We start from the raw sequence: 16,986 nt of genomic DNA, 5'->3' as shown, positions 1-16,986 counted from the left end.
CGGTGTCGGCATGGACTACAAAGGCGGACACGCACAATTTTTCAGGATTTATGCAGACTCCAAATACACATCAGCAAGTACCAGAAAGTAAGAAAAGTGTGACGAGAAAAGTTTTTCAGTGTTTGGCAATGTGAATTCGTAGACGCTCAGTTCATCCAAACTTTTGTAGCAATGACACCCCTCGTAGCGTATTTTCCGGACCATAGGGTGTACCGGATAATAAGGCGCCCTGCCGACGAATGGTTTATTTTCGATCTTTTTTCATATATAAGGCACGCCGGATTATAGGGTGCATTAAAGAAGTCATATTATTGTTATTTTTTTCTAAATTGAAACCAATTCCTTGTGGTCTACATAATATGTAATGGTGGTTCTTTGGTCAAAATGTTGCATTGATTATCTTCAAGCCGCTTTCTAACAGTTGCTTGTGGATGCGCCGTTTTGTGGGTGGTCTTATTTACCTTCGCCAGTGTCTTTTCTCCATCAACTTTGTTGTAGCGGTGTAGCGTGCAAGGACGGGAGTGGAAGAAGTGTCAAAAGGTGGAGCTAACTGTTTTAATGACATTCAGACTTTACTTCAATCAATAAATGAGCAGCATCTCCTCATCCGGAAACAACAACAACGACGGAAATGTGTCACGTGAAAAAACTAAAGTTCCTTGGGTGAATAATGTGAACTCACTACACCGGTATGCTTTAGCGCTTTAATGGCGAGTTTACTGACAGATATAAGTAAGAACTTTACACTACTTTATATTACAAATGGCATCAGTGGAGGATGAATGTCCCATAACAAGAAGATCGAGTAAAAAGAAGAAGCTTATCGACTACGGAGTTGGCATGGACTACAAAGGCAGACATGCACAATTTTCCAGGATTTATGCAGATCCCAAATACACATCAGCAAGTACCAGAAAGTAAGAAAAGTGTGACGAGAAAAGTTATTCAATGTTTGGCAATGTGAATTCGTAGACGCTCAGTTCATCCAAACTTTTGCAGCGATGACTCTCCTCGTAGCGTATTTTCCGGACCATAGGGCGTACTGGATAATAAGGCGCACTGCCGACAAATGGTCTATTTTCAATCTTTTTTCATGTATAAAGCACACTGGATTATAGGGTACATTAAAGAAGACATATTATTGTAATTTTTTTCTAAATTGAAACCAATTCCTTGTGGTCTACTTAACATGTAATGGTGGTTCTTTGGTCAAAATGTTGTATGGATTATCTTTAATAGATCATCTTCAAGCCGCTTTCTAACAGTTGCTTGTGGATGCGCCGTTTTGTGGGTGGTCTTATTTACGTGGCTCATCTTCGACAGCGTCTTCTCCCCGTCATCTTTGTTGTAGCGGTGTAGCGTGCAAGGACGGGAGTGGGAAAAGTGTCAAAAGATGGTGCTAACTGTTTTAATGATAAACACACTTTACTTCAATCAATAACGAAGCAGCATTGCCTCATCCGGAAACAACAACAACGGCCGAAATGTGTCCCGTGAAAAAACGTCCGACCGGAACTCTCTAATAACTACAGTAAAGTTCCTTGGGTGAATAATATGAACTCACAACACCGGTATGTTTTAGCGCTTTAATGGCGAGTTTACCGACAGATATAAGTAAGAACTTTACACGACTTTATATTAGAAATAGCAACAGTGGAGAATGAATGTCCCATAACAAGAAGATAGAGGATAAAGAAGATGATTTATCTTGGGTTAAAACGGCGGACGCGCACAATTTTTCAGGATTCATGCAGGTCCCAAATACACATCAGCAAGTACCAGAAGGTAAGAAAAGTTGCTTTGGCATTATATAGCAAAACAAAATGCCAGATAATATGTCTTACCTTATACACACGCCATAATAATACTCGTATTTCGAAGCACAGTACAATCCATCAAGCGGTGCAACTTCATAGCTTACCAAAGTCGTACTAAAACCTTTTGATAGATGTTTGAGTGCTGTGTGTAAGATTCTACATTTTCAATGGAACATATAAATTGTTGGTGTTGTTTACTTGAGTCGTATTGCCATCATATTGCAGTCTACACATATCTTATGGTTGACTGCCATCTACCAGTCAAACTTATCATTAGACTATGTACCAAAAAAAATTGCTTCGAGGTCGGTAAGCAAAACCAAAATATTTGCGTACATTAACCTAGTCCAGGGGTCGGGGACATTTTTGGCAGAGAGAGCCAAGAAGCCAAATATTTTTAAAATGTATTTCCGTAAGAACCATATAATATTTTTTTCAACACTGAACACAACTCAACGCGTGCATTTTAAAGTAAGACCAACATTTCTAGAGTATAATAGGTCTCTTATTCTTTGTAATAACATTGTTATTCTGAAGCTAACTGTGGAGGACGCGTGGCCTGTGGGCCTGCAGCGAAGCGGGGTGTTGCCAGGGCTGACCTCGAAATCAGCGACAGGTGCGTAGATGGCCCAGCTGGGCCTTGTTTTCTAATCACTTGTCACTCTGTTTATAAGCAGCAGCCAGGAGAGAGCGAGAACAAATATAGAGTAGGGATCCACCACGTTCCACACTCCATTACAGTAGGTGGCGGTAATGCACACCAGAGGGTTGATTGCCAACCGCCATAAAAACAAAAGAAGAAGAAGAAGAGCGAGAACGAAAGAGAAAAAGACAAATGCTGGAAAGCAACTAAGAGACTTATTGAAAAATAAAAAAATATTGTAACCCTGGAAAAGGCTCTCATGTCGGTGCCTGGTGGTCTGAAGAACCCCCAAGAGGGCAAGCCCCACACTAACCAATAATAAATAAATTACTTCTTACCATTAACGCAACTTCTTGAACATAAAAATGCATGAGAATGTTTTATATTTTGAACGTTATTTTTGATCACAAGTGGAATTATTCATTATTTATCGTGAGCCAGATGCGGTCATCAAAAGAGCCACATCTGGCTCTAGAGCCATAGGTTCCCTACCCCTGACCTAGTCAGTGGCCTAATGGTTAGAGTGTCCGCCCTGGGATCGGTAGGTGGTGAGTTCAAACCCGTGCGGAGTCATAACAAAGACCATAAAAATGGGACCCATTACCTCCCTGCTTGGCACTCAGCATCAACAGTTGGAATTGGGGGTTAAATCACCAAAATAATTCCCGGGCGCGGCACCGCTGTTGCCCACTGCTCCCCTCACCTCCCAGGAGGTGATCAAGGGGATGGGTCAAATGCAGAGGACACATCTCCCCACACCTAGTGTGTGTGTGACAATCATTGGTACTTTAACATTTGGCGCACCAAGCTATAAGGCGCACTGTTGAGTTTTGAGAGAGAAAAGGGATTTTAAGTGTGCCTAATAGTCCGGAAAATACGGTATATATAATTATAAATGCAAATAACCTGTTCAATGATGTACTCTTTCCCAGCCGTCTCAGCCACTTGAGTTATTGCATCCATGTGTTTTTGTAGACCAAGATCCAAGCAGCGGGATAAGGTAAGATTGGCTTTGGGAGCAACTTTTATCTCGATGGTATCTGAAAGTGCTTGCCAGTGGTGCATTCTCATCCCTGGGTTCCTCAGACCCTGAACCAGGGGCACGTAAGGACCGAAGTCCTCAATCCTGGCAAGGATGATGGATGCCACCGTCTGGCAATCTAGCAAAGGAGTAGTAAAAAGTTAACATGTCGCACATTTCAAGTTTGAAGAGTGACCAGTGTGACCCACCAGGCTTATCTTTGAACTGTTTGAAACATTTATGCATGGTGTCCAACGCTTCGGTATAATGGCGCTCAAGCAGCTCAGGGTCGATGGAAGACAGCGGATCATTGAGCCAGCTTTCATGCCGATGAATCCAATCGTAGGTTGTGGTCCACAGGTCAAAGAATGGCTGGAATTCCTTCGCCATTCGGTGCACACGGTCATACTGAAAGACATGGTAACGTATGAGTACTTCCCCCGCATAATTATTGCAATTTAAAAACATTTTTACTCACATTTGTGACAGGAGTACCGAACAAACGTTCTCTGGTGTTGTAGGTCTGAGCCAAACTCTGGCACTCTTTCAGTTCCTTGCTTGTACGCCTCACCTCGTTGGCCATCTCAGTGGCATGATCAACATCTGCAAAAGCTGTGAATTTGCTCACCATCATCTACAAAGAAACCAATGGCAAAATAGAGCGATTTAAATATCGATACCAAGGTATTGGTTAGAGGTCTCAAAAAAAAAGGGATTTATGATTGAGTATAGTACCAGCGCCCACATGTCTAGCATTAAAAGATTACGGTTGGTACAAAATGCGGCTGCTAGACTTTTGACAAGAACAAGAAAGTTTGATCACATCTTAAGTGCACCGGCTTCCTGTGCACTTAAGATGTGAATTTAAGGTTTTACTACTTACGTATAAAATACTACACGGTCTAGCTCCAGCATATCTTGCCGATTGTATTGTACCATATGTCCCGGCAAGATACCTGCGTTCAAAAGACTCCGGCTTATTAGTGATTCCTAAAGCCCAAAAAAAGTCTGCGGGCTATAGAGCGTTTTCCGTTTGGGCTCCAGTTCGAGATGCAACCTCAGTAGAAGCATTTAAGTCTCACCTTAAAACTCAATTGTATAGTCTAGCCTTTAAATAGACTCCCTTTTTAGACCAGTTGATCTGCCGTTTATTTTCTTTTTCTCCTATGTCCCACTCTCCCTTGTGGAGGGGGTCCGGTCCGATGGCTATGGATGACGTACTGGCTGTCCATAGTCGGTAAATAGACTCCCTTTTTAGACCAGTTGATCTGCCATTTCTTTTCTTTTTCTCCTATGTCCCACTCTCCCTTGTGGAGGGGGTCCGGTGGCCATGGATGACGTATTGGCTGTCCAGAGTCGGGACCCAGGATGAACCGCTCGTCCAGAGTCGGGACCCAGGATGAACCGCTCGTCCAGAGTCGGGACCCAGGATGAACCGCTCGTCCAGAGTCGGGACCCAGGATGGACCGCTCGTCCAGAGTCGGGACCCAGGATGGACCGCTCGTCCAGAGTCGGGACCCAGGATGGACCGCTCGTCCAGAGTCGGGACCCGGGATGGACCGCTCGTCCAGAGTCGGGACCCGGGATGGACCGCTCGTCCAGAGTCGGGACCCGGGATGGACCACTCGTACAGAGTCGGGACCCAGGATGGACCGCTTGCCTGTGTATCGGCTTGGGACATCCCTGCGCTGCTGATCCGCCTCCGCTTGGGATGGTTTCCTGCTGGCTCCGCTGTGGACGGGACTCTCGCAGCTGTGTTGGATCCGCTTTGGACTAGACTCTCACGGCTGTGTTGGATCCATTATGGATTGAACTTTCACAGTATCATGTTAGACCCGCTCGACATCCATTGCTTTCGTCCTCTCCAAGGTTCTCATAGTCATCATTGTCACCGACAATGACGCCAAGGGGCGCCGGAAGTTGGCAGACCCGTCAGCGATCCTGTTCTGTCTCCCTGTAATGTTTGTCTGATCTTGAATGGGATTGTGCTGAAAATTTTAACTTCCCCTCAGGGATTAATAAAGTATTTCTGATTCTGATTCTGTTATTGATTATACATCCATCACATAGGGGGTCGGCAACCTTTACCACTCAAAGTGCCATTTTGACCCGTTTCACAAAATAAAGAAAATAATGGGAGCCACAAGACTCTTGAAATTTATAATGACGCTGTACACAGAGGGTTTTTTTTGTTGCTTTGTGCTATGTATAAATCAAGGGTCTCAAACACGCGTCCCACAATTAAATATGAAGATTTGATGTTAGTGCGGCCAGTGAGTTTTATATGAATGCCCCTTATTAGCATCACGCATACAATTGCTCCCGATTTGTCCGGGAGACTCGCGTGTTACAGAGTCAATATTCCCTCGTACATCTGCTGAATGATACCCAATCAACAAGAATAAGGGCGTGCTACGATGGCACTATCTGTAGTGCCCTCCACAATTTTTACAAAAAGCTTACCAGTCAGGTCACGTGTTGTATGTGGCTTCTGCAGGCATTCTTGTTCAACAGCCATACAGGTCACACTGAGGGTGCCAGTTTAAACAACTTTAACACTGTTATAAATATGCGCCACACTGTGAACACACACCAAACAAGAATGACAAACACATTTCGAGAAAACACCCGCACTGTAACACAACATAACAAATACCCAGAATCCCATGCAACCCTGACTCGTCCAGGCTACATTATACACCCCCGCTACCAAACGCCCCCACCTCCTGCGTCAGTTGCGTTGGGCGGGTTGGGGGGCGGGGGGGGGGGGCGCGGTGTATAATGCAGCCTGGAAGAGTCAGGGTTGCATGGGATTCTGGGTATTTATTATGTTGTGTTTATGTTGTGTTACAGTGCGGATGTTTTCCCGAAATGTGTTTGTCATTCTTGTTTGGTGTGGGTTCACAAAGAGGCGCATATTAGTAAGAGTGTTAAAGTTGTTTATATCACAACCCTCAGTGTAACCTGTATGGCTATTGAAGTATGCCTTGCAATCGCTTGAGGATTGTAATAGAGGTTTCACACAATACATGACCGGCCGGCACACACATAGTGTTGTGTAACAGCGGGCACAACAACAACGGGCACAATTACATGTATTACAAGAAGTTATGGGTATTGCCGTCACGGCCCGCCCTCAATGTTGCTGTCCGAGTGAAAATCGTAGTATGCATACCTCAGACAATTTTAGGGAAAGGCACTGAGGTCAGAAATCTCTCGGTAAATTGAGGAAGGTCGGCAAGTTAACAGCTGAGCCACACCAGAGTGATCAAACCCTGGCCTAGACCAAAGTGGACCCGACTCTAGCCTAAAGTAGTATAAAATATATTACCCACCATGCCTCTGAACATGATAAGCAATAGCAAATGAATGAACCAATGAATCAAAGACATTTCAACTGACCTGGAGAGATCCAAGGCGCTGCTCAAACACGTCCTGGTCGGTGATCTGGATTTTTTGGAAGCGCTCCTCCTCTTCAACAAGATGACTGGTTATATCTTCCATCTGTCTGAGGATTCTTTGTGGCCACTCAATAGCTTTCCACCTTTGCAAACAAATACCATTTATCATTGTTCAGATATAAAACAACTTTGAGATAATAATGCTCAGTTTTGATTGGAAGTCAGGTTTATTATGGCAGCTGTAGTTTGTAGCGGTGTAGAACGTAACGACAGTGGTATCTCAACTTAAGAGTACCATGATTTAAAAGTGGTGAAGTGTTAGGTTTTAGTTTGGAAAATTTAAGACATAAGCATTACAAAACTCAAAACCAATGAAGTTGGTACCTTGTATAAATCATAAATAAAAACAGAATACAATGATTTGCAAATCTTTTTCAACCTATATTAAAGTGAAAAGACTGCAAAAACAAAATACTTAATGTTTGAACTGTTAAACTTTTTTATTTTTTGCAAATATGAGCTCATTTGGAATTTGACGCCTTTAAGAGCAACATACGTTGCCATCCAAGCAACATTTTTCCATGGACGCCCCTGATTATTTGAGCAACACAACACAATGCATAGTCACAATCTGCACGTGTTACAACAGCGTGGCTTCGTATTAAAAAAAATGCGGGTACTAGACTGGCCTGACTGTAGTCCATTGGAAATGTGTGGCACATTATGAAGCCTAAAATACCACAACGGAGCTCACTAACCCAACTTTGCTTTCAGGCTGGAAATCAGACAAATCTCAACAAATAATTTTTTTTCCCCTTGAAGGGATCATGACAGCCATTGTGGCAGTTAATTATGTTGCACCTTTGTGCCATGTTTTGAACTTAAGTCAAGGACAGAACAACTATAGGACAGAGTCTCGCCTTCAGCCATGTAAATAAGTTATTCAAGAAGAACAATTTATGTATTTTACAAGCTCTAAACGTTCCAAAAGGTATGCCAATATTGCAGATACGTGTAATCAATGTGAAGTGAAGTGAATTATATTTATATAGCCCTTTTCTCTAGTGACTCAAAGCGCTTTACATAGTGAAACCCAATATTTAAGTTACATTTAAACCAGTGTGGGTGGCACTGGGAGCACGTGGGTAAAGTGTCTTGCCCAAGGACACAACGGCAGTGACTGGGATGGTGGAAGCGGGAATCGAACCTGCAACCCTCAAGTTGCTGGCACGGCCACTCTACCAACCGAGTAGACTCCTGCAAACATGACACACATGTTCTGGTCCTCTCCCTGTCTGAAAGCCTACTGGATTAATTAATTAAAATTTGTATTTTAATTATTATAAATTGTTGTATTTTTATTTTATTATCTTTTTATAAAAACAAAAAAAATTGGGGGTTGGGGTTGTAGAAAATTGTTAGGGAATGACCAAAATTCAATGGTCAAATGAACGTCAGAACCCAATATTGATTAAATGTCATCAAAAAGATGTTTCAATGTTGTATTTTTGTTGTTGAATATTAGTTGGAAAATGACCAAAATTCAATGGTCAAATGAATGTCAGAACCCAATATTGAATAAACGTTAAAAAGATTAAAAAAAATAAATAAATAAAAGAAAAAAAGAAGAATTTCCACGTCATACATTTGAGCCCAACAGCTAAAGATTGAAAAAAATGTATTGTCGGGACAAAGAAATGTGAAGGAGTGAGCGGAGGGACAGTGTTGACATAAAGAGGATGATCTTAATTGAACTAAAGAAAGAAATCCTCGAAAACATTACAGACTGTTTAATCGTACCAGCGTAGCATTGCTAGTCCGCTCCATACTGAAGCAGGAGGAGCTTAACGCAAACCAAGAATGTTAAAATAATAAAATAACAGCGGACATGTATCCATAAAAATATGGAGAAGCTGCAAAAAAGACATACTGTACAAGTCCACACTCTAAAGTGCTGTACATCGCTATTACATCACATCATAAAACTTTCTTTAGTATATTTCGAACATGAACGCACTTACAGCCTAATAAATCACACAATTTTATTATCATTTCACTTTACATCATGTCCGAAAAAGAGTAGGAAGAAGCAACGCTTATTTAATCCTACCCCTTTCCCACTTCAGAGAGTTTACAAATATATACATTCATTTACTGACCTTTTAATAGTAAAATGACATCCGGGAATGAGTAATACAACAGTTTTTTAATACATAATTAAGTCAATCATTATTAATATACTTAGATGAAGAATATCTTATTTTCAATAAGGTTAAAAGTATTTCTCATAATTCTTCTTTGCACTTTTTAAGCACTTTTCATTTGAGCATCCTCTTAAAGTGCATCACATCAGTACAATGTTTAACTTCTTTACTTAATCCATTCCATAATTTAATTCCACATACTGATATGCTAAAGGTTCTAAGTGTTGTACGTGCATACAAATTAGATTTTCCTCTAAGGCAGGGGTTGGGAACCTTTTTGGCTGAGAGCCAAAAAGCCAAATATTTTAGAGTATATTTCCGTAAGAGCCATATAATATTTTTTTTAACACTGAACACAACTAAACACGTGCATTTTTAAGTAAGACCAACATTTCTAGAGTGTAATAGGTCTCTTATTCTTTGTAATAACATTGTTATTCTGAAGCTAACTGTGGAGGGGCGTGGCCTGTGGGCCTGCAGCGACTGGTGCATGGAGGGCCCACCTGGGCCTTGTTATCTAATCACCTGTCGCTCTGTTATAAGCAGCAGCCAGGAGGAGAGACTGGGTTGGGGCTGGAAATACTATTTCTGGAAAGCAACTAAGATACTTATTTAATTAAAATAAAATATACATTGTAACCCTGAAACAGGCTCTCATGTCGGTGCTTGGGGGTCTGAAGAACCCCCAAGAGGGCAAGCCCCACACTAACCAATAATAAATAAATAACTTCTTACCATTAACGCAACTTCTTGAACAGGTGCGGTAGAAACGGATGGATGGATTAAAAACGCATGAGAATGTTATATAATTTTAACATTATTTTTAACACTGTGATTACAAGTGGAATTATTCATTACTTATCGTGTTAAGCAATGTCAGGTCAGCTTTATCAGAGAGCCATAGGTTCCCTACCCCTGCTCTAAGGTTATATTTCTCTTCTTTAGTAGACAAGAATTGTTGTACATTCTTTGGTAGCAGGTTATAGTTTCCTTTGTACAGAATTTTAGCTGTTTGCAATTTCACCAAATCAACAAACTTTAATATTTTTTGACTCACTACTACTGTAGTTATTTGTACCACACTCTATTGTATTGTTTTCATATAGGATTTCTTACATAAAAGTGACTTTTTCTTCTTAAAAGGCATGCAAGTTGTTAAAATTGTGCTGTTTTGGGGGCCAAGCATCAATTAAATTGATCGATATGAGATACAAGTGCTTTAAATGTAGAGCTTCATACAAGAACCAATCATGCTCGTAAATTGAGGTGTATTTTGCTTCCCTTATTTAGCAATATGAATGTAGTGAAATATGCAAATATGGCACATACAGAACTGGATAGCCTCATTTCCACTTACTTCTTATTAAAATCGTCATTTGATAAGGAGTAGTAGAACTCTTCAAATAGTTCATACTCTGCTAAAATCTTTCCAACGCGTTCCTACGGGGGGAAAAAACAGAGTAACACTTGGCGGCACACATAACAATTAGCATTTTATTTTTATTTCTACAAAACCCAAAACCAGTCAAGTTGGCACGTTGTGCAAATCATAAATAAAAACAGAATACAATGATTTGCAAATCCTTTTTCAACTTATATTCAATTGAATAGACTTAAAAGACAATATGTTCAAACTGGTGCCTTCACAGATGTTTAAGTTACTCATGCCTTGTGCACTAATACACCCCCATACCATCACAGATGCTGGCTTTTCAACTTAGTGCCTAAAACAATCCGGATGGTTCTTTTCCTCTTTGTTCCGGAGGACACAATATCCAGTTTCCCAAAACAATTTGAAATGCGGACTCGTCAGACCACAGAACACTTTTCACCTTACCATAAGTCCATCTTAGATGAGCTTGGGCCCAGCAAAGCCGATAGCATTTCTGGGTGTTGTTGATAAATGGCTTTCAGTACAGTTTTAACTTGCACTTACAGATGTAGCGACCAACTGACAGTGGTTTTCTGAAGTCTTCCTTAGCCTATGTGGTGATATTCTTTACATACTGATGTCGATTTTTGATGAAGCAGCGACTGAGGGATCGAAGGTCCGTAATTGAAGTGAATTATATTTATATAGCGCTTTTTCTCTAGTGACTCAAAGCGCTTTACATAGTGAAACCCAATATCTAAATTACATTCAAACCAGTTTGGGTGGCACTGGAAGCAGGTGGGTAAAGTGTCTTGCCCAAGGACACAACGGCAGTGACTGGGATGGCGGAAGCGGGAATCGAACCTGCAACTCTCAAGTTGCTGGCACGGCCACTCTACCAACCGAGCTAAACCGCTTACGTGCAGTGATTTTTCCAGATTTTCTAACCCTTTTGATGATGACCTTGTCTGGTTGTTGTTGATAAATGGCTTTGGGTTTGCATAGTAAATAAATAAATGATAAAAGGGTTGTACTTGTATAGCGCTTTTCTACCTTCAAGGTACTCAAAGCTCTTTGACACTACTTCCACATTTACCCATTCACACACACATTCACACACTGTTGGAGAGAGCTGCCATGCAAGGCGCTAACCAGCACCTATCAGGAGCAAGGGTGAAGTGTCTTGCTCAAGGACACAACGGACGTGACGAGGTTGGTACTAGGTTGAGATTGAACCAGGGACCCTCGGGTTGCGCACGGCCACTCTCCCACTGCGCCACGCCGTCATAGTAGAGTTTTAACTTGGGCCCAGCAAAGCCGGTAGCATTTCTGGGTGTTGTTGATAAATGGCTTTCAGTACAGTTTTAACTTGCACTTACAGATGTAGCGACCAACTGTAGTAACTGACAGTGGTTTTATGAAGTTTTCCTGAGCCTGTGTGGTGATATCCTTTACACACTGACGTCACTTTTTGATGCAGTACCGCCTGAGGGATCAAAAGGTCCGTAATGTCATCGCTTACGTGCAGTGATTTCTCCAGATTCTCTGAACTTTTTGATGATATTACAGAGCGTTGATGGTGAAATCCCTAAATTCCTTGCAATAGCTCGTTGAAAAATGTTGTTCTTAAACAATTTGCTCATGCATTTGTTCAAAAAGTGGTGACCCTCGTATGGAAGCTGCTTTTATAGCCATCACGGCACCCATGTCAGAGTTATTTGATGACAAACCCCAAGATGCAGGGATGGAGGCAGGCATGGAGTGAGCAAACATGATTTTAATATAAATACTAAGACAAAACCAAACAAAGGGTTCAAACCAAAAGCGGATAAAGAACAAAATGCCTTTAGCATAGAAGCTAACAAGAAACAAAAAGGAACTTTAGCATGGAAGCTAGAGGATAACAAACAGAAAAACTGGAAATAGCTATGGCTAACAAAAACAGCTTACCGCTACGACAACCAGGACAAGATGTAGCACGACAAGTAATAGCTGAAATGATGCCAGACACGACAGGTAGCAAAGACACAAGAGTGACATGAGGCAACAACAATACAAATGACAATACAACGATCCAGCATCTGACACAAGACAAAGGAGGTACAAATAGGAGCGGGCTGATTGGCAACGGGTGTGGCCAGATGCCAATCAGCCGCAGCTGAAGGGGGAACACAGCACTCAGGGAACAAGACGGGAAGCTGACAAATTAAGAGCACTTAATTTGTCAGGGCGGTATAGCTCGGTTGGTAGAGTGGCCCTGCCAGCAACTTGAGGGTTGCAAGTTCGATTCCCGCTTGTGCCATCCTAGTCATTTCCGTTGTGTCCTTGGGCAAGACACTTTACCCACCTGCTCCCAGTGCCACCCACACTGGTTTAAACGTAACTTAGATATTGGGTGTCACTATGTAAAAAAGCGCTTTGAGTCACTTGAGAAAAGCGCTATATAAATATAATTCACTTCACTTCACTTGACAGGAACTAAATGACAGGAAATACTAAACACAGGAAACAGACAAATGCAGAGGAAAAAACTAAAACATAGACAAACTGTTAAGGGCAAGCCCGACAACCCATCTGTTCCCAATTAGCCTGTTCACCTGTGGGATGTTCCCAATAAGTGTTTGATGAGCATTCCTCAACTTTATCAGTCTTTTTTGCCGCACGTGCCAGCTTTTTTTGAAACATGTTGCTGGCATCACATTCCAAATGAGTTAATATTTGCAAAAAATAAGGTTTTCTTGTTCAAACGTTAAGTATCTTGTCTTTGCAGTCTATTCAATTGAATATAGTTTAAAAAGGATTTGCAAATCATTGTATTCTGTTTTTATTTACCATTTACACAACTTCACTGGTTTTGGGTTGTGTAATATAGTGCACCTTGCAACTTTTGAGCGTGTCAGGAATCTGTTTCATCCACTCCCTCTTGTCCGTCAGGTCCTCAATGCTGCCGGGACGTTCTGCGAGCGTGTAACTAATAGTGCTGAACTCCTCGCATTCCTGGACAGACAACAGGAGTTCGGGACATTTTACGGTAAAAAAAAAAAAAATCAAGACCTAAACATCCAACTTACTTCTTCCACTAGCTTTCGTAGCTTCTCGGCATGGTTTTCCAAGGTCGCGACGGCTAAAGCCTTCGATTTATTCAAAAGCGCCTGACGTACTCCCTCAACATGCACGATAAACGCACCAATGATAATGGAGGACGGCAGGGATTTATGGAGCTCTTCTCTGTCCATGATATGCTGTTCTACTTCTTTTTTTATGACCTTGGATGTCTTCTCGTCATCAGCGCTGGCTCTGGGAAAAAAAAAAATGGTAGAGATAGCCGGAGAATTCTACTAAACTGCGAGGGATTTAAGACCAACTTACGCAAAATGGGCCACGACGTCCAAGTTGTAAAGCTCAAGGTATTTGGCGTATTCAGCAGCATACGCTTTGAGGGGTATGATGGCTTTTTTGAGCGCTATGCAGATCTTCTCTCTCAGCTCTTTTACTTTTGGCTCACAAAGATTCACTGACTCCAGCACAGGCTCGTCGCCGAATAACAAGCGCTTCATCAAAAACTAGGGAAGAACAGACTTGTCATCACTCTCCATTTGCACAACATTCTTGGAACATGAGCACACTTTACATCAGGGGTCGGGAACCTTTTTGGCTGAGAGAGCCATGAAAGCCATCCATCCACTTCCGCTTATCCGAGGTCGGCTCGCGGGGGCAGCAGCCTAAGCAGGGAAGCCCAGACTTCCCTCTCCCCAGCCACTTCGTCTAGCTCTTCCCGGGGGATCCCGAGGCGTTCCCAGGCCAGCCGGGAGACATAGTCTTCCCAACGTGTCCTGGGTCTTCCCCGTGGCCTCCTACCGGTTGGACGTGCCCTAAACACCTCCCTCGGGAGGCGTTCGGGTGGCATCCTGACCAGATGCCCGAACCACCTCATCTGGCTCCTCTCGATGTGGAGGAGCAGTGGCTGTACTTTGAGTTCCTCCCGGATGACAGAGCTTCTCACCCTATCTCTAAGGGAGAGACCCGCCACCCGGCGGAGGAAACTCGTTTCGGCCGCTTGTACCCGTGATCTTATCCTTTCGGTCATTACCCAAAGCTCATGACCATAGGTGAGGATGGGAACGTAGATCGACCGGTAAATTGAGAGCTTTGCCTTCCGGCTCAGCTCCTTCTTCACCACAACAGATCGGTACAACGTCCGCATTACTGAAGACGGAGCACCGATCCGCCTGTCGATCTCACGATCCACTCTTCCCCCACTCGTGAACAAGACTCCTAGGTACTTGAACTCCTCCACTTGGGGCAGGGTCTCCTCCCCAACCCGGAGATGGCACTCCACCCTTTTCCGGCCATGAAAGCCAAATATTTTAAAATGTATTTCCGTGAAGAGCCATATCATATTTTTTAACACTGAATACAACTAAATGTGTGCATTTTTTTAAAGTAAAACCAACATTTTTAGAGTAAAATGAGTAATTATTTTTAATAACATTGTTGTTTCTTGAACAAGTGCGGTAAAAACGGATGGATGGATTGAAATGCATGAGAATGTTTTATATTTTGAACGTTATTTTTAACATCGTGATTACCAGCCGAATTATTCATTACTTATCGTGTTAATGGGTCGGGAACTTTTTTGGCCGAGAGAGCCATGAAAGCCAAATATTTTAAAATGTATTTCCGTGGGAGCCATATTATATGTTTTAACACTGAATACAACTAAATGCATGCATTTTTTAAGTAAAAACCAACATTTTTAGAATATAATAAGTTTAATTTTTTTTTAATGACATTATTTCTTGAACAGATGCGGTAGGAAATGGATGGATGGATTAAAATGCATTAGAATGTTTTATATTTTGAACGTTATTTTTAACATGGCGATTACCAGCGGAATTATTCATTACTTATCGTGTTAAGCAATGTCAGCTAAGATTTATCAGAGAGCCAGATGCAGTCATCAAAAGAGCAACATCTAGCTCTAGAGCCATAGGTTCCCTACCCGTGCTTTACATCCTAAACCAGTGATGTGCAGATTGATACAGAAATAATGACACCGCCGATACCAGCTCTTTATGCTCTAATATCGATTCTCAAATCAAAATATCGATACTTTTTATACTTTAGTTCAGTGGTGTTTACTAAACTTTTTACCACTAAGGGCTGCATGTTGAAAGGTCTAAGTATGGGGGGGGCATATGTCCGATAATATCGAACTGTCAATATTATCAACCGATTAATGCTTTAAAACAGGGGTGTCAAACTCAAATACAAAGTGGGCCAGAATTTTAAACGGAACAAAGCCGCGGGCCAAGGTTGAACAAATTAACCTTAATATTGAACAAGCAAGGCTTATAGAACTTTAGTGTCATGCAAAATCCAGTTTCAAATAATATTAATAGTAATAATTAAAAAAATACCAATGGCATATCAAATAAAATTTAAATAAAAATGTTAAGCCTTTTTTTCCTATTTGCAATCTTCTGAGGTAAATATCACATTTTTCCCACAGGCTAATAATAAATTTGAAAATAAAATAACAATAATGAATGAACCAAACATTCGAACCTTGAAGTAGCAAGAGAAAATGCATGAATAAAACGTTAATTATTGGTCAGTTTGCTGGAAGTTTCCCGGAAGAGTTAGTGCTGCAAGGGGTTCTGGGTATTTGTTCTGCTGTGTTACGGTGCGGATGTTCACCCGAAATGTGTTTGTCATTCATGTTTGGTGCGGGTTCATAGTGTGGCGCATATTTGTAACAGTGTTAAAGTTGTTTATAGGGCCACCCTCAGTGTGACCTGTATGGCTGTTGACCAAGTATGCCTTGCATTCACTTGTGCGTGTGCGTGTGTGTGTAAAAGCCACAAATATGTGACACGCTGTTAGTATGGAGGAAAAGCGGACGTGACGACAGGTTGTAGAGAACGCTAAAGGCAGTGCCTTAAATGCACGCCCCCAATATAGTTGTCCAGGTGGAAATCGGTAGAAATTCGGGAGAATGGTTGCCCCGGGAGATTTTCGGGAGGGGCACTGAACTTCGGGAGTTTACCGGGAAAATTAGGAGGGTTGGCAAGTATGAGTATTAGCGGTGAATGCGGTGTTACAGCGGCACCGACGCTGTATAACACCGGCGGGCCAGCTCTAATGCTAAGTTGATATTGCCTCAAGGGCCGAATTAAATTACACGGCGGGCCAGATTTGGCCCGCAGGCCAGAGTTTGACACCCATGCTTTGAAATGTAATATCGAAAATTATCTGTATCAGTTTCAAAAAGTCAAATTTATGACTTTTTAAAACGCTGCTGTGTACACGGACGTAGGGTGAAGTACTGAGCGCCAATAAACCTTAAAGCCACTGCCTTTGCGTGCCGGCCCAGTCACATAATATCTACGGCTTTTCACACACACAAGTGAATGCAAGGCATACTTGGTCAACAGCCATACAGGTCACACTGAGGGTGGTCATACAAACAACTTTAACACTGTTACAAATATGCGCCACACTGTGAACCCACACCAAACAAGAATG

At 42.0% G+C, this 16,986-nt stretch overlaps 1 protein-coding gene across 1 annotated transcript in view; it reads right to left on the bottom strand.

Annotated features, from left to right (window-relative positions):
- The window catches only part of dnah1 (dynein, axonemal, heavy chain 1), a 172,912-nt gene that overhangs the window by 136,863 nt on the left and 19,063 nt on the right, over nt 1-16,986 (bottom strand). Inside the window, exons 12-19 of the mRNA XM_061875243.1 lie at nt 13,828-14,021; nt 13,530-13,755; nt 13,336-13,455; nt 10,444-10,526; nt 6,884-7,025; nt 3,960-4,115; nt 3,691-3,889; nt 3,367-3,620 (exon numbers count right to left, since the gene is read on the bottom strand). Coding sequence (XP_061731227.1) covers nt 3,367-3,620; nt 3,691-3,889; nt 3,960-4,115; nt 6,884-7,025; nt 10,444-10,526; nt 13,336-13,455; nt 13,530-13,755; nt 13,828-14,021 — 1,374 coding nt within the window. The remainder of the gene's footprint in view (nt 1-3,366; nt 3,621-3,690; nt 3,890-3,959; nt 4,116-6,883; nt 7,026-10,443; nt 10,527-13,335; nt 13,456-13,529; nt 13,756-13,827; nt 14,022-16,986) is intronic.

This window comes from Nerophis ophidion, linkage group LG16, assembly GCF_033978795.1.
Source record: "Nerophis ophidion isolate RoL-2023_Sa linkage group LG16, RoL_Noph_v1.0, whole genome shotgun sequence".
Taxonomy (NCBI): domain Eukaryota; kingdom Metazoa; phylum Chordata; class Actinopteri; order Syngnathiformes; family Syngnathidae; genus Nerophis; species Nerophis ophidion.
Note: the sequence above shows the minus strand (reverse complement) of the source record. Positions and strands in the feature narration are given on the sequence as shown.